The 21,448-nt window shown below is 52.7% G+C and overlaps 1 protein-coding gene across 8 annotated transcripts in view; it reads right to left on the bottom strand.

Moving 5' to 3' along the window:
• Positions 1 to 4,773: 4,773 nt before the first annotated feature.
• The window catches only part of Crhr1 (corticotropin releasing hormone receptor 1), a 45,061-nt gene continuing 28,386 nt past the window's right edge, over positions 4,774 to 21,448 (bottom strand). Inside the window, exons 3-14 of one of the 8 annotated variants that reach the window (XM_030245516.1) lie at positions 20,926 to 21,045; positions 16,408 to 16,493; positions 11,566 to 13,479; positions 11,135 to 11,241; positions 10,344 to 10,464; positions 10,022 to 10,175; positions 9,757 to 9,817; positions 7,314 to 7,386; positions 6,906 to 6,991; positions 6,567 to 6,702; positions 6,367 to 6,408; positions 4,774 to 5,909 (exon numbers count right to left, since the gene is read on the bottom strand). In XM_030245516.1, coding sequence (XP_030101376.1) covers positions 5,769 to 5,909; positions 6,367 to 6,408; positions 6,567 to 6,702; positions 6,906 to 6,991; positions 7,314 to 7,386; positions 9,757 to 9,817; positions 10,022 to 10,175; positions 10,344 to 10,464; positions 11,135 to 11,241; positions 11,566 to 11,769 — 1,125 coding nt within the window. In that variant the 5' untranslated portion in view covers positions 11,770 to 13,479; positions 16,408 to 16,493; positions 20,926 to 21,045 and the 3' untranslated portion in view covers positions 4,774 to 5,768. The other 7 variants (NM_001313929.1, XR_001779869.2, NM_007762.5 and 4 more) reach the window with 7 other exon arrangements.

Genomic DNA, 21,448 nt, shown 5'->3' with positions numbered 1-21,448 from the left:
GACTTTGTCATGCCCCTAATTATTTATGTTTGTCTTGCCAACATCTAGTTTGACAGCTTAGTTTTTCAGTGACTCATTTGTAACTGTGTCTTTCAAAGCATCCAACTGAATTATCATCAAAACCATTTCCCCTTGTTTGTGCACTTCTGATTTATCCATTAACATAACATTTAATTACACTACAAGCAGTAATTACAATGACTGGTGAACTGTCAGAAACACATTAGGAGCCAACACAACTGATTGGCGACTTGCCACGAGTTGGGGGACTGTGCAGGGCTTAGAGAGCTGGCCGCCACTGGCTTGGCCCACTCTGAGGAATCTTTATTTCAGAGAGGCATAGGGGTGGGCTAGGGAGGAGGCTTGGCATGTATAACCATTAGTGGGGCACGTGGCAATGTCACCTCGGAGTGCACCCCTCTAGAGCAGTTGTTCTCACCCTTCCTAATGCTGTGACTCTCTAATATAGTTTCTCATGCTGGGGTGATCCCCAACCATAACATATGTTGCTACTTTGCAACTGTAACTTTGCTACTGTTATGAACCATAATGTAAATATCTGGTATGAAGGATATCTTATATGGGACCCACAGGTTGAGAACCATGGCTCTAGAACCAAGCACTTAGTTACTGTCCGGACAGGCATCCTTCATGGGTGGTTATTATCCTTACTAAAGCCCTGCTCCTCACAGGGTTTTTTTTTTTTTTTCCTTGTTTGTTTTATTTTGTTTTGTTTCAGAAACCAAGATCAGCACATTCTTGGAGCCAACTATTATTAAAAAGCAAACAGAAGGGCTGGAAAGATGGCTCAGTGGTTAAGAGCACTGACTCCTCTTCCAGAGGTCCTGAGTTCAATTCCCAGCAACCACATGGTGGCTCACAACCACCTGTAAGGGGATCCGATCTTTAAAAAGAACAGCCGAGGATGTAGCTCAGTTGGTAGAGAGCCTGCCTAGCGTGTGTGACGGCCTGGGTTCGATCCCCAGGACTGCATAAACCCCAGATGTGGTTCTGCCTGCCTGTAACCCTAGCACCTGGGAGGTAGAGGCAGGAGGATCAGACCCTTCACTTCATAGCAAGCCTGAGGCCCGCTGGGTTACATGAGAGCTTGTCTTAAAGCCAATCAACCAACCACAAACTTGGTCACATGTGAAGATACGGACAAACTAGAGGCTTCTACACAGCTGCTGAGACTGCACGGTGACGTGGCCACGTGGGAAGCAGCGTGACAGCTTTAAGTTAGCCAGAGAGTTGTTCCTGGAGCTGCCATCCTCCTGGGGCACAAGATCTGAAATCAGACTCCTGGGGGGCGGGGAGGAGTGGGGGAAGAAGCAGGAGAGAGGGAGGAGGGGGAGGAGGACAAAGGAGGATGGGCATGGGGAGGAGGGAGGGAAGGAGGAGGAGAAGGGGAGGAGGAAGAAGGGGGAGGGAGAGGTGAGATTGATTTTCCACTCAGGATGATAAAACATTCTGGAAACAGTGTTGTGGGTGTATTTTATTGACATGTAATAATTAACCATATTTGTAGGCTGTGATATTACTCGTGAGGAAGTGAGTTTTCTTTTGTTGTTTTTTTTTTGTTGTTTTTTTTTTTTTTTTTTGTTTTTTGTTTTTTAATGTCCATGTGCATTTTTTTTACCATAATGAGAATGAAAAGCAAGAAACCAGGATGTCATCCCAGTCCGCTGCAGTAGCACTGTCCCCAGAATGGGTTTCATTTTGGTCATCAGGACTCTGTTGGCCAGGGGCACTCCAACGAGGTTGGCAATATGTGAACACACCATACTGCCGACTCCATCCCCCTCCACATCGGATCCTCGGGCTAGGGGCGCCCTGGTTCACAGAACTCTCTGAACCCTTCACTCCATGCACTTGGGTGTCTAGTTCACTGGAGGTCTGGGAGACCTATTCAGTCCTTGCTGCCCCAGACCCCCCAGCCCACCAGCCCTAGGATTGCCTCCTGTGGGCACTTGGTGCCTAGGTTAGTGTATTCACGGGAGCAGCTGGGACTCTTCAGGCTTCCACTACTCCCCACGTTATAACTGCACAGTCCTATGCCAACAGTGTCACCTAGTCCCACTGCAACCCTCTGCTAAGATCTGGGCTCTCAGGGGCTCCCCAGGTAGCTTGGGACAAAGTGTCAGTATCTGTTGGGACCTAGGTCCTAGGTGGCACCTGGGATATTCATCTTCATCCAATCAAAGTATCGAGGACTGCAGGTAAGGACAGTGGGGAAGGGACAGGGTCTCCTAGACCCTTTCCTGGCCTGGCTCAATGGCCCACACCTTTCCAGCTGGAACAGATCTGGGCCTAGACATTACTTGTCTCTTCCCCACCACCCTAGGAGTGAAGGCCAAAGAAGGAACACCCCATGCTGTCTACCCTAGCTGGAGGGTATCTGTGGTATTCCTTGGCATCCCTGGGTCTCTGAAAAGCCCTGCTCCTGCCCTGTGTCTTTGTCCAATGGACAATGAGGCTGGGTGTTAGGGGTTCTGTTCAGGACCCCATAGAGACACAGTAGGAGTGGCTTGCAGTCTGGAACTCATGACTTCCCATGGTTCAGGTCTTTCTCCATTCTGAGCTACAGGATTTTCAGGTTGGTGTGTTAGCAGGATAATGGGAAACCATGCTGAAATGTGAATGTGAAACAGGCTAGGACACTGGGAGGTGGGCAGGCTGAGGGCCCTGTTCTGCAGGCGGTTCAGTCAGCTCATCTCTAAACACTGCTTGTCTACTGACTGGGAAGCTGGACAATGCCCCCAGAAGGAGGAGAGAGAGGGCCACCTTGCAGTGGGCTCCTGGGGCACTTGCTGGAAAACTGGAGCATGTGAAGCTGCTTGGGTTCTCCTTCAGCCACGCCTCTGCTGTGTGCCCTCAGGAAGCCCTCTTCTCCTCTCTGGGCTCCACCTTCCTCATATGTTAAATGGGAGAGCAGCATCACTGGGTTCACAGGGTTGAACACAGAGCAGTTTGACCCCTATGTGAGGCCTGGTGCCCAGGGACAGGAAGGACTGGCTCAGGATTGCTGCAGAGGCTACCTGGCCACGTCAGACCCAGTGTGGTCAGCAGGTGAGTTTAAAGTCAGCAGAGGAGCTGGGTGGGATGAATCAGAGGCCTTGGAATTCTTTGCAGGGTCCTGAGTGGACCTGGGTGGGGACCGCAGGGTGACAGTGGCTTCTGGTGACCTGGATGTACAGTTTGAAATGAAGCATCATTTTGAGGAAGGGGGATGAGGGGAGGGCTAGGGAAGTTCCCTTCCCTAGACACTGAGAACAAAGCTCCAAGTACCCCTGCACAGCTGGCCGGGCAGCTGGACACTGGGTGAGCCGCCCGGACACAGCTGAGATCAGCCCCGAGTCCCTGTGCCAGCCTCATCTCCCCTTTTGCTCCAGTGCCGTCGTTTTGTGGGTCTTGGCTTTCCAAGCCAAGGCTGGAGGACTCTAGGAAGGGAAGACTGCCAGATGTGTAGCCAGCCTTCCGTCTTCAGCCTCGGTTCCCTCGACCGCCAAGTGGTCTGGTCCTCCAATTGAGAGAAGGGTTAGATGCTAGAATAGGTTTGGTGGATGGTAAAGCAGCCAATGGGGGTCCCTGTTAAGGTATGTATAATTCTCTAGAACCTTCCTCCCTCCCACCCACAGGAGATGTCTTAGCAAACACCCCATCAGCACAGAGGCTGGGTGGGAAACCAGAACCCTGCAGTCACCTGGGGAGAGGGAGAGGGGGGCTTTCCCTCTCTCTCCCTAGCCCACCCATAAACTCCTAAGTTGATGTAGAAGCCACCAGTTCACTTCTCTCCCCGTGTTCTCTGGGCCTCCCCACCCCCGCCTCTACTTAAGGGCGCACTCCTGCTTGAGAATTGGCAGGGATGTATCCAGACTCCATGTATCCTTCAAGAACGCCTTCTCCTCCATCATCTCTGCTAGCTCAGCGGGAGCTGTGGAGCTCTCCCGCCACAGCCGTATCAGTCTTCTCGTGGCATCTCCTGCTACACACCCTTGTGTGCACCTGTGTGCATATTCATATGCATGCATGAGGTGGCCGTCCTCCCTGGTCGGAGCCCCAGAGGCATGGCCCAGGTGGTACTGGGACCCTCATAGGAGTCCCACCCATCACCCCTGTGCTTGCTTTGGGAGGTTTGCGGTGTGCTGTGTCTGATGACTCTGTGGCTCCCTGAATGTGGCAAATGCAGGGACAGCTCGAATCAGCGAGTGAGGGATGGTAAGAGTTGGTAGACCAGTATCCCAACTCTGCTCCCTCGTCCTGTGTCCCAGGCTCCTTGGCAGGCCAGAGTCCCAGCTGCCTGCCATGGTACTTGTATGTCATCTGCCTTTCTCTTTCTCTCCTTCCTTGGCCTTACCCACTCCAGTGCTGTCTTGAGAGTGCCCCGGTCACCAAGTCTCCATGTGTGTATCTGGGAAGACTCCAGCACCATAGGCTGCTCAGCCTCCCTAACTGCTGCCTAGTTCTCCCCCACAGAACTGGGCCCCACTTCAGCCTGGTCTCACTGTCCATGCTAACCCTCTCTGCGTGGTAACCTGCACGGAAGCCCACGACTCTTCTCTCCAGGTCTCACCGCCTTGCCAAGAGCTATTACTTGACAAGCATCCATACCTTCACGTCTGGAGTTCATGTCTGGCCCTCAGGCTCAACCTGAATTGTATGAGATGTATCAAGCTTCCTGCCACACAGGAATTCTTGCCCCTACTGGCTACTTCTCAGAGGCCACCCTCTGGCTCACTCCCAGCCCCAGCAGAGTGAACGTCTTCACAAAGGTAGTTGAAAAGATAAATATTATTTATATCACCCCCACCTCAGTCCTGCTGCGGCTCCTCAGCTCTCCTACCCACTGAGGACTGGGCCATTCCAAGCCTGGGAGCAAGGGCTTAGTTAGTTAGTTGTCCCAGGAGCCACCTGTCGCTGGTCAGGGCACTTGAATAGATCCTTCCCCCAGCTTGTGACTGTGTTCAAGAGGCCAGCCACTGAAGCCAGTGGCCTGGGTACCCAGGGGCCACTCCTTCCTCATAGACTGGGCCCACTCTGGTTCCTGGCAACTCAAGTCCCCTTCCCGACCCCCATCTTCTCACAGGTTAGAAGATACCCAGAGGTGGGAGGATTTGGGGGCGAGGGGACCGTTGCTGTCAGTGGATAAGTGACAGAAAGCTGGCTTGGCCTGCAGAATAGTAAATGTCTAAAGGTGCAGGGCAGCAAAGCAGCAAGGCAGGGCTTTCCAGTGGCAGTGCCACAGTGCTGATGAAATCCTGGTGGCTCAGGAGTGACTTGTAGGGAGGTGGAGTGCCATCTGATGACGTTCCCAGATTTCTACCGCTATCTCCCGGTCTCCTGACTGGACCATGTTGGTCCTCGGTAGCATCCCAAGGCATCGCTAACACTCAGAGACTTTACAGTCTCAGAAGGGAGTTTTCCATGATGCCCCAGGGTAACAGTTGGCCTCCCCAACAGCTCCTGAAGACGACAGATCTTCAGTAAGCTGCTCTGGGAGAAGACAGCGCTCACAGGCCCATCAAACTGCTGCAGGGTTTCCAGCCCCCAATGCCCATTTCAACTTCCCAGGGAGAATGGGCAGCAGGGAGCTAGATGCCAAGGGCCCACCCCAGTGCTATGGGCTTTGTCCACGGCTGGGCAGGCTTACAGGTCTGCATCCCAGGGGCAGGGATGGGAAGGCTGCCTGCCTCTGCAGACAGGCTCGCTAGTGAGCTTGCATCATTTCCCCAGCCTCGGGTCTTGGGGGCTGCTCTGTGGCCTGAGGTTCACACTGCTGTGGACTGCTTGATGCTGTGGAAGCTGACTCTGGTGGGGGAGGTGGGGATGGACATGGCGCGGGCCACTCGGGCTCTGATGGAGTGCTTGTCCTGCCATCGCCGCCACCTCTTCCGGATGGCAGAGCGGACCTGTGGGCACAAGGTAATGCATCAGAGCTCCGGCTCAGGACACCCCTCTCATCCTCTAGGTTGCTACAGGCACCTACCAGGTGTGGTGACAGGCTCTATAGTAGGTGGTGACATTCACATAATTACTTCTATTGGTTTGCTGTTTGTCGAGTCAGTTTTCCCAAATGAGGAAGGCACACCTTTTCCCCCCCCAGTCTAATTTTGCCTTTGCCATACAGAGTCCCAACCCCTGTCTGACTCTCCCTGAGGCAGAGACCTTATCTTCTAGCCACCCCCATGCCATGCTTAAAGATACACAGGTACAGATCAGCAAGAACAGGGACGCTCTCAAGGTTCCCTGAGACATATCATGGGAACCTGGGAAGAGGGAGGAAAGCCAGCCCACGGCAGAAGAGATATGATGGAGACAGTCCTTAGTCTCGGTATTTTGAGCCCAGCCCTGGCCTTAGGTCCTTACCTCACTGTTCAGAAAACAATAGAACACAGACACGAAGAAGCCCTGAAAGGAAGAAAGAAGTCAGAGGTAAGTGGGGTCCAACCAGCCCAGATTGCTCAGCCCTGCCTCCCCCAGTCCCCCAGGACTCTGCCAGAGCAATCCCCACCCATGAGTGCAAATCTGGCCCCCAGGCTGGAGAAGCTCTGGAGGGATGGAGGTACCTGAAAGGACTCCAGGAAAGAGTTGAAGTAGATGAAGACAACCCTGGAGACCTCGTCCTCCCCAGGGTTGACGAAGAACAACATGTAGGTGATGCCCAGGAGGGGCAAGAGCACCAGAGTGGCCTTCACAGCCTTCCTAGGGTGGAACAGAGGCTGGAGTCACAGGCTACCTGGGAGGGATGGGGCTGCTAGCTTGAGGGGAGAGTGACGGGTTTGGGAGACCGTCTTAGGCACTGGGCAAGGTGGAGCTGCAGTTTCTGGGTTGACTGGCTGGCTTGGAAGAGATCTGGTTCAAAGGAGCCACTGGAATCTCTGAAGCATCCCCGGGGAGCCAGGTACCTGTACTGAATAGTCTCAGATGTGGTGGATGCTCGGAGTTTGGTCATGAGGATGCGGACAATGTTGAAGAGAAAGATAAAGTTGATCTGCAATTGGAGCACACCAGAAGGAGTGAGGATGGGTGGCAGGGGCTGGGGTGGGTAGCAGGGACAAATGCAGGAAATGGAGGTGGGTGGGGTGGATGGGACCGGCTTTCCTCGGCTCTCTCAGCTCTGCTCTTGGTATTTCTGCTGCACTCGCTCATACAAACACACACACACACACACACACACACACACACACACACACACACACACACAGGCACGCACGTACTCCCTCTTCCTCCCTCCTTCTCTCAATACTGTCCATGGTAGACAGACTGTCCCACCCCATGGTGGCCTGTCTCCTGCTACCTCCTGAGGCTCTTACCAGCAGGACCAGGATCATGGGGCCCTGGTAGATGTAGTCAGTATATACTCCAGGACGTTTGCCAAACCAGCACCTAGAAGACCACAGAGGAAAGGGAAGAGAGGGATTAGTCCTTTCAGTGGTGTAGTGCTTGAACATAGGGCAGGGTCATTGACAGTGGTCAGGAAAGGGCACCCCAATTTCCAAGAAAGCCAGTCCAACTGACTCTCCTTCAATGCCTCAGTGAACCCGTCTGCAAAGTGGGTGGTACCCTCTGATGTAGGATGCGAAGCTGGAGCAAACTCTGTGGAGGGAGGGGCCATGAAGGCCCCTGATTGTGACAGCCACCATCCTCATCTACGCAGTTGTGGCTGCTTGTAAGGACCCCTCAAGATGGGACTGATTGTTGATATTCCTCCCACAGAAAGGAGAAGTAGAGTGGGAGGGTTAGTGGGCCCTTGCCTGAGATTCCAGCCATGTCTGCCTACACCTCTAGGTGCCCACTGCACATAGCTTCATGGTCTTAGGAGATGCTCGAGTTTGTAGAGTTAACTGGAGGTTAACTCTATGGAGGTTAAGTGCATTCATATCATAGGGAAGTCTTTATCCATGCTGTGGGGAGACTTTCTAGTGGTGCGGCTACTTTGAGGTCACCTATGCGCCTGTAAATAGCTCCTTACCCTGGCCCTGTAAACATCCCCTGAAGTTCATTGTTTCCTCAGCTGGACTTAGGTGAATTGCACCTGAGTTTGTGGTTGGGTCCCTGGCAGGCAGGGGTAGCTTGCTTGTTTGCGTTTCCCAGGGAAAGAATTCTCCAAACAGCAATCCAGAAACAGCCTGAAGCCTGACACTGCAACTGCATTCTCTGGTGTCCACCAAGAGACTCTGGCAGTGGCCATGGCTGAGCGATGCTCACTGCCCTGTCACACAGCAGTTTCTGCGGGACTCTGGGAGTGCAGCCCATGCAGGGAAAGGTTTCACAGCTAGCACCTATTGCAAGATGTCAGCCTGTTCTGCATTCTCCTGAACTGCCCTTTACTCGGCAAGCTCCTGGGAGTAGGCAGGGACAGGGCGAATCGGAAGTCCCGTGTCCTTATGGGCATATGGGATTGCAATGGATGCTGTAAACCAGAATGTGAAGTTAGCATATGTGACCCCCTGGCTGAAACGTCAAGTTTTTTTTGTTTTTGTTTTTGTTTTCTTAACACCACTCAGGTCATATGCCACTGTTTGTGGACTCCAGACTGGGACCCCGGGGCCTCGCTGCTCATCTTCCCCCACTTCTGCTGCAGTGTCAGCATTTGTCCACCAGATGGAGCTTCAGAGCTGCTCACACCTAACCTTACAGCATCCTTCCTGCTCCAGGGTGGGAGCAGGCTCCTTTCTGGGTTTTCCTTCGCTGCCTGTCTCTTGCCTTCTTCCGCCTCTCCCTCCTTCCCAGTCTCTTCTATTCAAAATTTCATATCCTACAAAGCACAGGCATCCCCATCCAGGCATTCCCAAGAAGATACCACCCCCACCCCGCGCCCACACCCTTCCCCGGGATACCGCACCCACTGTCAGTGAACTGGCTCCCTGCAGCCTGCCGCCTACCCTGCTTTGGCACAAACACCCCAGCCTGAGGCAGAAGGAACAACGTTCACAAATATGGATGATACTCCCCCGGGCTTCTTGTGCAGCCCAGTGAGGGGAAAGGAGCGTCTGTCAGTGTGAACCCCCAGTCAGCTAGCTGGGAGCTGGGGATGCTTAAGTGTGACCCAGCTCCTCCCACCTTCTCAGTCTTTCTGCGAAGTTCTCAATCTTGGCTTTACACAGTAACCACCCTGTTACCCAGGCCACACCTCAGTCTGGTAGCATGGAGCCCTGAGGTATAGAACTTTCTAGAGCTTCCCATATGATCCTTGTGAGGGATAGCCAGAAAGTCCCCCATGTGCAAGGCTTCAGGTTGTGCTGGAAAAGGCTTTGAAACCACTTGAACCAGGTTTTTTTTTTTTTTTTTTTTTTTGTAAAGCATACCTTGATGTTAATAAACATTTATGCAGCACTTACTGGGTGGCAGATGCTATTCTTCGTGCTTAGTAGGCACTGATGCCCTTCATCCCCACTACAGCCTTGAGGTGGCAAATAAAATGAAGATGCCCATTTCATGGATGAGGAAACTGAGGCCTGCTGTGACAATGAGCTCCAAGGTCACACATAGCTACTTGGTGATGGCAACAATTCAGAACCTGGGCTGTGTGACTTTGGGTATTGCTCTCCTTAAAACTCCAGACAGATAACAGGCTAGGTCCTTGGCTGTCTAGTGCCACCTCCCCGGCAGAGCACTGGAAAGGATCCTAGAATTGAGGCCAGTGCTCTGTGCCTTTGTTGAGGAAGAAGCCACTGTCTTTATAGGAGAGACAATGGCCGAAGTTCCCTAAGGCGTGTACGTAGAGCTAGGCTCTGACCTTGCAGAGTGACTTACTTTTCATTGTCGTAGTAAAGTTTCCCAATGGCCCAAGCCACAATGATGGGGAAAGGCACACCTGAGGGAGAGAGCGACTGTCACTGGAGGACCCCAGGGCAGTCAGGGGCCGACGGTAGAGCAAGGATTCATGGGAGCTGAGCTCTGATGCTTCATGGCAACCCCACTACTCTCATCCCTAAGAAGGGTGCACACCCCACCCTCTTGACCCCGCTGGCCCACATCCTCAGTGAGGAGAGGCGGGGACAGGGCCGGCCCAGCTCACCCCAGCCGATGCAGACGAACATCCACTTGCGCAGACGGTCGGTGGAGTACGTGAGTACGATGGCTGTGTGCAGGTAGCAGCCCTCACCGAACATCCAGAAGAAGTTGGTTACGTGGAAGTAGTTGTAGGCGGCTGTCACCAGCCTGCACCAGGCCTGCCCCGACCAGAGATGCCATGAGCGTGGGGGTGTCCAGAGACCCTTAGTGTCCAACCTCGGGCTCCTCGGGGTCCTGTTCCTGTTCTGTGGATACCCAGGCCCGACCCTCCTACACGGTAGCCCTAATCTAGCTCGGCCTCTTCTGCTTCCCTAGCTGGGACGTACCACGTTGCTCTGGTGGACCTCGGGGCTCACGGTGAGCTGGACCACAAACCACGTGGCGTTGCGCAGGATGAAAGCCGAGATGAGGTTCCAGTGGATGATGTTCCTCAGGCACCGGATGCTCCTGGGGCAGCGGGAGAGGGCAGGTGGCCATAGCAACAGGAGGAGAGAGAGCACGAGGGCGGGGTGTGAGCACTGAGCATCGCTCCAGCCCAGGTGCAAGAATGGAGGGATTGAAGCTTGAGTGAGTGGGGCCGACGGGTTAGCCTGAACTCCACTGGTCCCTTCCTATCTGGGACCACCAAGACATCCGCTCCTGGAAGAGCCTGGTGTGGTCAGGGAGTCCCCCTCATTCCCCACACCCCAGGATTGAATGCTTACAAACAGGAGGAACCTCCAACAGTCAACCCTGTCTTGACTTTCAGTTTCCAGTGCTACCCACTCAAAACTTTTTCCTATCACATTTGACCTTGTGACAGGGATGACCCTCAATGAAACCCTCACCTCCAGGGGTCCCCCTGCCTTATGACCAGCTTTAGGTATTGGTAACACAGGTGAGCCTGGGCTTTGTTTCTCCCTACCCTACGTCTCCCAGAGGCTGCTGGGAGAAAGGACAGGCATGGCTCTGCCGAGGTCCTAAGAGACCTGAGCTTCACATAGTGATACTCTTCTATTCAAATGAGAGGCCGGTTACCTCCTGGTCAGCGCCCCCATCCCATAGCTATGCCTGGATCTTACCCACCTCCCCGAGTACGCTCAAGGGCCCAGGGGTGGCAGTGCCCGTGTCTTCTCACCTGAGCCGCAGGAAGAGGACAAAGGCCACCAGGAGGGCCACCAGGGAGATGCAGTGGCCCAGGTAGTTGATGATGACGGCAATGTGGTAGTGCACTTTGCTCTTCTTCTGAGGCAGAAGAGAGGGCAGAGGTGAGCCTCCTGCACAGCCGCACCTCTGTACCCATTGAACTAAAGAGCTCTGAGAGGACAGCACCAGGGAGGGGGGCTGCAGGAGAGTGGGCAACAGTAACAGGGTTTGCCCCGCTCCAGAGTGGCTCTGTGAGCCACGCACTACCTTGGAGTAACAGCATCCACTTGGGCCAGTCTCTGAATCCGGTCTGTCTTGTGTTATAGACAGATATGAACTGAAGCTGTGTCTATGTCATACGGTGCTCCCGTGTCACATTAACACTGTACACACCCACACATGTACCCTAGTGCCCACAGATACCCGTGTCTCGTTCTGTCCTGACACCACAGGCTCCGGTGGGTGCAGAGACCCCAGCCTTCCAGGATTGCATTTCTCACTCCTGAAGGTTCCCATCTTCCTGGTCACACCCGAGTCCGGCTGAGTGAGAACCTGGGTTTGGATTCCTGACATCCTTGTGAACTCTGGGTGTGGCTGAGGGGGATCTGTAACCTCAACACAGAGCATCAGATATAGGTGGATCCCTGGATCCCTGGCCTGTCAGCCCAGCGACACTGTCAGCTCTAGGGATTAGTGAAGAGATCCCGGTCTTAACAAACGAGGTGGAAAACCATTAAAGAAAACACCCTACATCCACCTCTGACCTCCACAGGCACACACAGATGTGTGTTGTCCACGTGCATATATGAACACATGCATGTACCACACACATACCCCTGAAAGAAGAAAACACCAATTCCTCATTCTCAAAACATTTCCCTCATCCCAGGCCCAGGGGCTGCCCCAAGTGAACAGTGCCCCCCCCCCCCCCGTTTCTTCCCTCCGCCCTGCCTTCTCCGTATGCTAACCCTCCTCTTTCTGAATTGAACTCAGGGTCTTGAACAGGCTAGGCAAGTGCTCTGCCTACTGTGAACTACATCCTCAGCCATTCCTAATGAAAAGCATTTTAATTACATTTATTTATTCAATGTGTATATATGTAGGAGCATGAGTATAGATAGCCATGTGTGTCAAGGCGCATGTATGAAGGTTAGGGACAACTCGCACAAGCCAGGTCTCTCCGTCCACCAGGCGATCCTTGGGATTAAACTCAGTTTGTTGCACTCGGTAGCAATCACCTTTACCCACTGAGCCATCTCTCTGGCCCTTAACTTTCTTAATTATTCAATTATGAATATGTGACGGGAGCTACTGGCATGAGTGTAAAAGCCTTCCCACTTAAGAGTTTTCCTCATCTTAAAGCTTCAAAGCGGCCCTGTGGGAAAAGCTGGGAAAGCATTTGTAACTTCCTTTGCAGAAAAAGAAGCCCAGAGGTTTGTTGACTTTCTCAGGATTGCTAAGTTCAGCACCTCTTACCTTCACATGAAGCTTGGTAAGGTATATTGATGCTACAAATGGGTCCTTACTCCATAGGGGACCAGTCAGGACCCCAGTGCTCAGATCTTAGCAGATTCCCAATACAGGACTCTCATTCACCCTTTCCTGGACCCCAGAAGGCAGGACATCACACTAGCAGTTTATGCTGCTGGAGCCCTGGGACCCCCGGATGGTGAATAGAGACAGGTCAGGGAGGCAGGGGGGGGGGGCATCTATTCTGACCTGCAAACACTGAGGGGCTCTAAGGGCCTACAGCAGATGCCAGGATCCTACCAGAGGCTCCAGACAGACATGCTCAGTGCAAAGCCTGTCTGGAATCAACACTTGATTTCTTTTTATTAAATTTTCTACTCTTCCATGCTGAGAAGCCCCTGGGTAATAACGGCATCTGTGGAACTGAGCGGCTGCCGTGCCCCTGCTTTCTCTTCAGGTCTAGGAGGGGATTGGGGGGGGGGGAGGAGCTCTTCTGCCCCATCCTCTACCCTGGCTCCTCTGTTTGTCAGAGTGAAGCTGGATAGTTTTGAGAGGACCTACTGTGTGCTGGGTCCCACACCATCGTCCTCAGTGAAGTCCCTGAGGCTGGTCCTCACAACCTTGTTTTCTGGTTGGGAAGGCTCCACAATTGATCCAAGCTGTATGGTCAGCAATCAGAACCTGGGCCAGCCTGGCTTCTAGGATTCTCTTTTCCTTCCAACCATAGGGCATTTTGAGGGGGACAAGCAGGGATTGGGGGATAGGCACTCTGGGGGTGGGTGTCTCTTCTCTGCTGTGTCCAAGATCTTGGTGGAGGGGCTTCTGCATCGAGACTGTGGCTCACTAGTATTTTTTTCTTCACAAAGGCTAGAATGGAAAAACAAAGCCTAAAACCACAGGGGCAGAGAGATATAGCTGGGTCAAGCTCTGGGTTCTGTTTGACCCATGGGCCTGATGCAATCCGAGGACCAGAGCACCAGGATGGCAGTGTCACAGAGAGTGCTAGAGATACCCCAAGACATGGTAGCTGCTGCCGATACGAATGCATCCCTGAAATTTAAAGTCTGGAGACGTGGTGCCTGGTACAGAGCTGTTGGATGTGAGGCCTCTCAGCCAAGTGGGGGCCTCACTGCAGGACTTGGTTCCTTTTAAAGGGATGTGTGGCCTATTTGCTTGCTCTCACCCTTGCTTTGCCTTCTGTCATGAGATGACACAGCAGCAAGGCCTTTGCAAGATTCTACCCTTTCAACCTTGGGTGTCTCAGCTTTCAGTACCAAAAGACAAACCATTTCTACTCATTATAAATGACCTAGAAGCTGGGGGTGTGGCTCAGATGATAAAAATGCTTGCCTACCTCGTGTGAAGCCTTGGGTTTGATTCTTAGCAATCCAAAACATGGGAGGCACTGCCACGTGTCTGTGAGCCCAGATCTCGGGAGGCAGAGGTAGAAGGATTGGGAGGTCAAGTTTTAAAAAACATTTAGACTTATTTGTCTTATCTTTACGTGCATGCATGTTTTGCTTGCATGTAGGCATGTGCACCAAGAATGTGCGTGGTGCCTGCAGAGGTCAGAGGAAGGCATTGATTCTCCTGGAACTGCAGTTACAGATGGTTGTGACTTGCCATGTGAGTGCTTAGAATGAAACCCCGGTGTGAGCACAGAGCACACGCTTTTGACTGCTGAGCCATCTCTCCAGCCCCTCATATAGATCTGAAGTTTGTGGTTAGCTTGGACCACATGTGACCTTGTCTCAAAAATTAAAAGACTCAACCTCAAGAGTATTCTGTTACTGTAACAAAACCAGATCAGAACAGCTGCCAGTGCGCTGGGACATGAATGATCCCGGGACACCCAGCAGAAGAGCAGGTAATACTGAGAAAGCTCCGTGAACAGCCAGAGCTCTGGCCAAGCACTGCCTGGAAAGATATCTAGTAACACCCTGAGAGGTAGCCAGAAGCACCCCCAAGGAAGAGCTATTAACACCCCAAGATGCTGTCAATGACACTTGGAGAGACCAGCCATTGACCTCTCCAGTCTCCCCGATGTCAGTGACACCCTCACTTGTCCTGACTTCCTGGGGACATGTCACTAAGATCCTCAGAAGCCACTGGATGCCCAAAGCACAGGGAGACAAAAACAGCCCCGGGAAGCTTGGTTGGCGCTCTCTCCTTGCCCAGTCTGGAGATCTGAGCTCTACAGGCTCCATGAGGAGGGTGGCACTGAGTGAGACGCTGGAGGGGAACCACTCTGCTGTGGCCCTCAAGATCAGACTCTAACAAGCAGTTTCTGCTGAACGGATTCTGACCAGATTGGAAGATATCATCTTGCCCCAAAGGCTGGTGCCATCAGACCTGTTTGGATGCCCTGCCAGGATAGAAGCAATGAGCTCCTTCCAGTGCCTGCCTGTCTCACTCCTCGACCCTGGTCATCAGACTCGTGCCTTTTGCTGCCCATCTGAGCTGCAGTTTTTGCTCCTCTGTGGGTGGTCTGTACCTACAGTTCATAAAGCGTGGCACTTAAATCAAGAGCATCAGATCCCAGGAGCTTGCAGACATCTCAAGGAAGACAGAGTCTTGAGACCCAGCCCAGTCGCATCGAATTAGCAATCTTATCTTTAGCAAGGAGCCAAGAAATCCTGGGACATCTCAACACTGTTAGCATCCCATTCCAACCACTGCCCCGCCTCAAGCCCTGGCTGTTCAGGAGGCTGGGTGTGAACGAGTGTTCTGGGTGAGATTAAGCAGGTCTGGGAATCTCAGGATGGGATGGAGGGTCTCCCAAGTTCCTTTCTAACTCAGACCTTCCAGAGGATGGAATTTCCAGGATCTCCTGGGTCTGTCTGTCATCCTCACTCCTAAGGCCCAGGGACCTGGCAGCCTGGGGTGGTTTGGTTTCTAACCCTCTGCTTTTTGCTCATTTGTTCTGCCACGCCCCTGTTCCCACCCTCCTCAGATGGGGTAAGTGGGACTGAGCATGGAGAAGAGGTGATAGAGGGAGGCAGATATTCACACACCTGCCTAGCATCGTTTATAGAAGATTCCTTGTGATGATGCTGTCTGTAAAAGCCAAACACAGAATGAAGACTGGCCCGCTAAGTTATGGCACATCTGGACTGTGGTTAGTATGCAAATCTAACGAGAGTGAAGATGCTTGCTCTAAACTGACATGGAACAATCTCTAGGATCGATGGCCACATGAATAAGCAGGCATCCAGTAGTTTGTAGGACAGGTGACGTCTGGGTAAGACCAAGAACACCATGCACATTGACTTGAACACACAGAACATGTGAGCTACCGGCTAGGGATGGCAACGGGCGGGGCGCTTCTCGGTGTATTCCCATTTGGACCTTTTAAATCTTGCATTCCGGATAAGCAACAGCTGCTCAAAACCACTGAAGTTTTGCAAAGCACCTCTGGGGCTTTTTAAAACTGCATCAGTGCCCTACTTCCAGCCTTGGTTCTGACACAGGCCCTCACGGCCGGACTTTGATGTCACTCTTAGGTGTCTTTGGATCCAGCTACTGTTGGGCTCGGCTGTACCCCAGCCCTGTCCCACACCCAATGCAAGCAGCCAAAGACAAGTGTGAGAGGAAGGGAGAGAGGGAAGGTGGGAGGGAGAGGAAGGGAGGAAGGAAGAGGACCAGGACTGAATTCACCACACTATGTATATTCAGAGGTCCCACTAGCTTCTGGAAAGTTCCCTAGGCCCCAGCTGCTCATGTGGCAACCCCCCCAGACCCCCCACTTGTGCTGATGGCCCTGGCCTACTCCTCAGGATGGTGGCCTATCCTCACCTCTTCGTTGAGAATCTCCTGGCACTCAGAATAATTCACACGGGCTGCCCAGCTGCCGTTGGCCAGGCATTCCCGGTAGCCATTGTCTGGGAAGAGAAGAAAACCCATGTCAAAAGAGACATCTGTCTGCTCGCACCGCACATCTGAGCTAGCACAGGGCCTGCTGGCTAGGAGCCCTGGGGTTAAACTGGGGAGGGGTGGCTTCCTGATTACCCCATGCCCTACCTCTTTCTACTCTGTACCACAGAGGTTTACATCTGTACCCTACAAGCTATCTACAGGGCCTTGACTCTGTCAGCCCAAACTGGCCCGATCATGCGCTCTCCTTACCCTGAGGGCTACCTCCCTAAACTCTCTCCAGTGGTAAATTTCCTAGTTGCTATTCTTCCAAGATGTTCTTGTTTGGGGTCCTTCATGATGACAGAAAATGGCACAGGCTGTGACTTAGGATACACTGGGCAGCTGGAAGTGGTGGTGTATGCTTTAAGACAGAGGCAGGTGCCGGGCTGGTGGCGCACGCCTTTAATCCCAGCACTCGGGAGGCAGAGGCAGGCGGATCTCTGAGTTCGAGGCCAGCCTGGTCTACAAAGTGAGTTTCAGGACAGCCAGGGCTATACAGAGAAATCCTGTCTCGAAAAACCAAAAAAGAAAAGAAAAAAAAAAAAAAAAGACAGAGGCAGGCGGATCTCTGTGAGTTCCAGACCGGCCAGAGCTACACAGTGAGACTGTCTTTAAAAAAAGATACATGCCTGGGCAGGATCTGGTGGCTGAACGCGTGGTGACTGCTCACTCAGGCGGTTTAAATGACGGGACTCCTTGTGTTTGTTTCTCTGTGAGGAATTCTCACACTGGAGCGTTTCCTAAGGGGTCAGACTCACAGAGGTCCCAACAGTACCATTTCTCCACAACATGCCATACGTCAGAGGCCTCACAGGGGAGGCCTTTTGGCAGAAAAGGGCAGATGTCAGGGGTATGGTGGGGATGGCACCGAGTGGGTCTCATATGTCAGGTAGCTCACTACTAGGCCTGCTGCTGTTGCTTTTGATCTGGGAGGTGACATTAGAAAAGGGGCCAGAGAGTGGTTACAAGGGGAGGGGGACCCTGTGACTGTCAGACTGGACTGCAGCTAGACTCTCTTACCTCCTAAGGAGGTTTGGAGGGGCCTTAGGGCTTACCTTTAGGGCCTTGGGAGGGGCAGGGTTGCCCAAGGGGCCTCTTTTACCTATTTTCTGCACAGCCTTTGGGTAGCAGAGCCAGGAAATCTATCAGGGAGGGAGACCAGGAGTCTCCAGAGCCCTCTCTGGCATCAGTATTGTTAACCACACTTCCTTGTATTTCTGGCTCTTACTCCAGCCCTGGGTCATCTCCACTGTAGTCTTTCTTCCTACAGTTTGCTCTGTGGCTCCAACTGACCCACAAGCTAGAAGAGGGCAGGGGAAGCTGTCAAAGTCTCAGACCCTGGGCTCGGAGCCCAACAGGGGCCAAAGGCATAGCTCAGCTGTGGCTGAGCAGTTAGCGGGCCTCTCATCCCCTCCATTCATTTCTAAAAATGGAGATGTTCCAGTTGATGCCTAAGGACCATCCTCAGCCTGGGGGGTGGGGGGGCTGCAGCATCAGGACCAGAGGTAGATACAGAGTGAGAGGCCAGGGGGAATTAAAGCTGTCCCAACAGAGGAAGCTAGTCTGACTTTCCTAAAAGGCTGTGGCCTCTGAGAAGCTGCTCTGGCTGTAGCTAACCGATGGGGGAAATTATCTTTATGGATTTTCCTAGCTCCACTTGGCCTCACGGTGCGCAAATCTGAGTCCTGTGCAAAGCAATGATCTGGATAGAGTCAGCAATGAGGCCAAAGGCTCTCCACTGGCATTAAATAAGAGCTGATCCCCAAGGGACTCACAGTGAGGATGCTCTGGAATATCTGTGGGATAGGAGGCCAAGAACAAGCAGGTTGATTACAGCACACAGTACGGGTAGGATGTGCCTGACACCAACCAGAGGCTGCTTAGAATGTCAGCAGAGAAAGGGGCTTATGACAGGGACGGGGGAGAGCATAAGGCAGAGAGAAGCAGCACAAAGCAGGGCCCCTGGAGCCACAGAGTCTGGTTCAAATGCTGGCACTACCCTTACAACCTGTGTGACCTTGGGTGAGTCACTTGGTTGCTCAGCCTCCCTGTCTTGAGACAGAGCCATCTTGAAGACACTCAGCCTCTTTTGGGTTAGTGTTTTTAGTGAACAGTTGGAACAGTACCGGGCATATGGTGTCAGCCCTATGTCTATTATTGTTGTCTCTGAGCTGTCTTTATATAACCGTACATAATAGAACATATCATTTGTCTCTACCCAAGGGGTGCAGGTAGAGATTTAAGTCTTTTTTGTCCACCAGCTTTTTCACCTACCCCCACCTAAGGTAGGATGTCTGGAGCTGGCCCACAGGACGGACCATCGGAAGCAGCAGGCTTTGGCCCAGAGGGACGAACTGACCCTGAAGGAAAACAAGCCTGGCCCACAGAGGCTTGTTGCCAGGGAGGAGCCAACTTCCTTGTCTAATTGCTGAGCTGAGCAGTCCTCCTAGAGGATCATGGGAAAATGGATATTTTTGGAAATGTTTCCCATCCCTCTGAAGATCTGATGCCGCAGGAGGGAGAACGGTAAGGTTGCTTGGAAGTCCTAGCAACACCTCATCAGTAAATGAGTTAATTAGAAGCTAATGATTAGGAGCAGTTCTGCCCCCTCCTGACACCTTCGTGGGCGCGCTCCCCTTGTCTGGCGCCAGGAGCACCTGCATGGGGAGTCTGGCAGTCCATGCCAGGGAAACCAACATCTCAACTTTCTCCTTGGAACTGTGGGTGATCAAGGGAACTCAGCAGATACCTCACCTCACCCCCTAACCATCTTACAGAGAAACAAAGGTCCAGAGATGGCCCCAAACCAAGGATTCTTGAACTATGGACAGACAGAGATGGGGCTGGAGTGCAGGGTGCCTGGCTTCTGTTGAAGGCAGGGCCCATGTGTACCATAGCATTAAAGCACTTGCAGAAATGTGTCCAGGAAACCTTGGCAATCCAAACTGAGGGTGCCCATGGACAATGGCTGGGGCTGGCTGCAAAAGTGGGCAGGGCCGTACCGCAGACAGCTTAGTAGACTCAAGGCACAGAAAGGTGTAGCAGAAATGAGTGGTCTGTAACAGGATCAGACTAGGGCTTAGACTGGAGTGCCTGAGGCTGGGCAGTAGGCAGGAGGGAAGATGGGTGCCAAACAGGCCCTGGTGCTGTAGTGAAGGGAGAGAGAGAGACCTCCCAAGGAACTCATCTGTGCCAGCCTATGCTGCCACTGTCCTGGGACAAGGTGTAGGGTTTATGCAGAGCAATGTGCAGGCCTTAGAAGCCTGGGTTTTGACTCCACCTTCAGGTACTGTGACCCTGACTAAGTTATCCATCCATCTATGCCTCAGTTTCCTCTTTACAAAACATGCCCTAGTTGAAACTAGCCGACTATGTGCCACAAAGTCTCCTCTTTGACCTCTGACCTCTACTTTTTCTTACTTGGCCTTTCCCCCTTAAACCCATCACCCACTCTGGTATTTCTTCTCTTTCTCTCATGACCTTCCTGAGGCCACCCTCTCAAACCATCCTGTCTATATTCCTAATCTTACCCCCTTCAGCCATCTAGTAAATGATGGAGGGATGGGAGGAGAGGTTTGGGAGTTTGGAGTGGGAAGAGGTCCTCAGCCCTCTAAACCTCAGATGGGGAAGCTGGAGGGCCACAAGGAGGGAGAACATACTGAGGTCACCCAGTGAGTCTTGACGTGGGTCACGTGGCCTCTGATCACTTTTGGCACCTGTTTGGAGCTTGGGGATGACCTATCACACTTTCGGGACTCACACAGGAGCTCCTAGCCCCCAGGGACCCCAGGGACCCAGAACCCAACCTCCTTTGCATGTCAACGGCCCCTGGGCTCCATCTGTTTTTCTCTTGATAGCAGGAACCTGAGTCATTGGCAGGAGAAAGCAAATTAATTCTGAGGGTGGCAGATGCTATAGCAAGGAGCTGCAAAGCCTGGCATGAAGGCTGGGCCTCCAGGGAGCAAGGTGTTTACATGGGGATCCAGTATCTGCTCAGTCCATGGGTCAGTCCTGCCCCGCCCCCACCACAGCTGCAGGCCTGGGATACTTGGATACAAGTCACTTTCAATCGTGGATTGGGCCCTCCAGGTGCCCTGTCTCCATGAAAATTCCTTGTCCTGTTAGGACAATTACCCACCAATGGGACTAACCAGAAGTTTGTCAACCTACAACTACAGAAGAAAGGGTCAGTATCCCAGCTTCACCCACTGTTGGCTGGTGACTTGGGCAAATTCCCTAACTTCTCTGAGTCCAGGCACCTTGGTTATATAGAAGGTGTTTTCTCTGCAAGAATCAGCCCAGAGCAAAGCTGGCCCTAGGGGTGATGGTGGCTATTTCTTCCACCACCAAACTGCCGCCACTCTACCCCAGTAGCCCACTCTCTCCCTTCTTCCTTACTTGTGGTGTTGTAGCGGACACCGTAGAAAAAGGCAGGGCAGGGCCGAACCACCAACTGCCCTGCAGGGCTCCTGGGCCAGCAGGTGCCAATGAGGTCCACGGAGGCATTGCACTGCAGGCCTAGGAACAGAGACAACAGTGAGAAAAAAAAAAAAAAAAAAAAAAAAGCAAGGTCCCAGGTAGACAGAAACCTCTCTGGAGTTCTGTCTATCCTCAGTCCCAGTAAAGGCAGAAAAAGCAAAACCTCAGCAGGAATATCAGCTCAGCCAATACAGGAGCGCAAATTCGCTACTACAGCACTTGGGAGACTGAGTTCCAGAGCAGAGCAAAGAAAGACAGTCCGGGCTGGCTTCAGATCTCCTGCTGTTGGCAAGGACGCTTTCTTCAGAGGGGCTCATGCATTCGCCCAGCACCGTGGAGGTTAAATGCACTGCTGTCAGGGTCCAGGGAAGGAAACGCCTAACATACCTTCTGCCAAAGACAGAAGCACCTGCCTATTTCCTTACTTTTAACAGTCCCCCAA

This window comes from Mus musculus, chromosome 11 (genome assembly GCF_000001635.26).
Source record: "Mus musculus strain C57BL/6J chromosome 11, GRCm38.p6 C57BL/6J".
Classification (NCBI taxonomy): Eukaryota; Metazoa; Chordata; class Mammalia; order Rodentia; family Muridae; genus Mus; species Mus musculus.
This window is presented reverse-complemented; position numbering and strand designations above follow the sequence as displayed.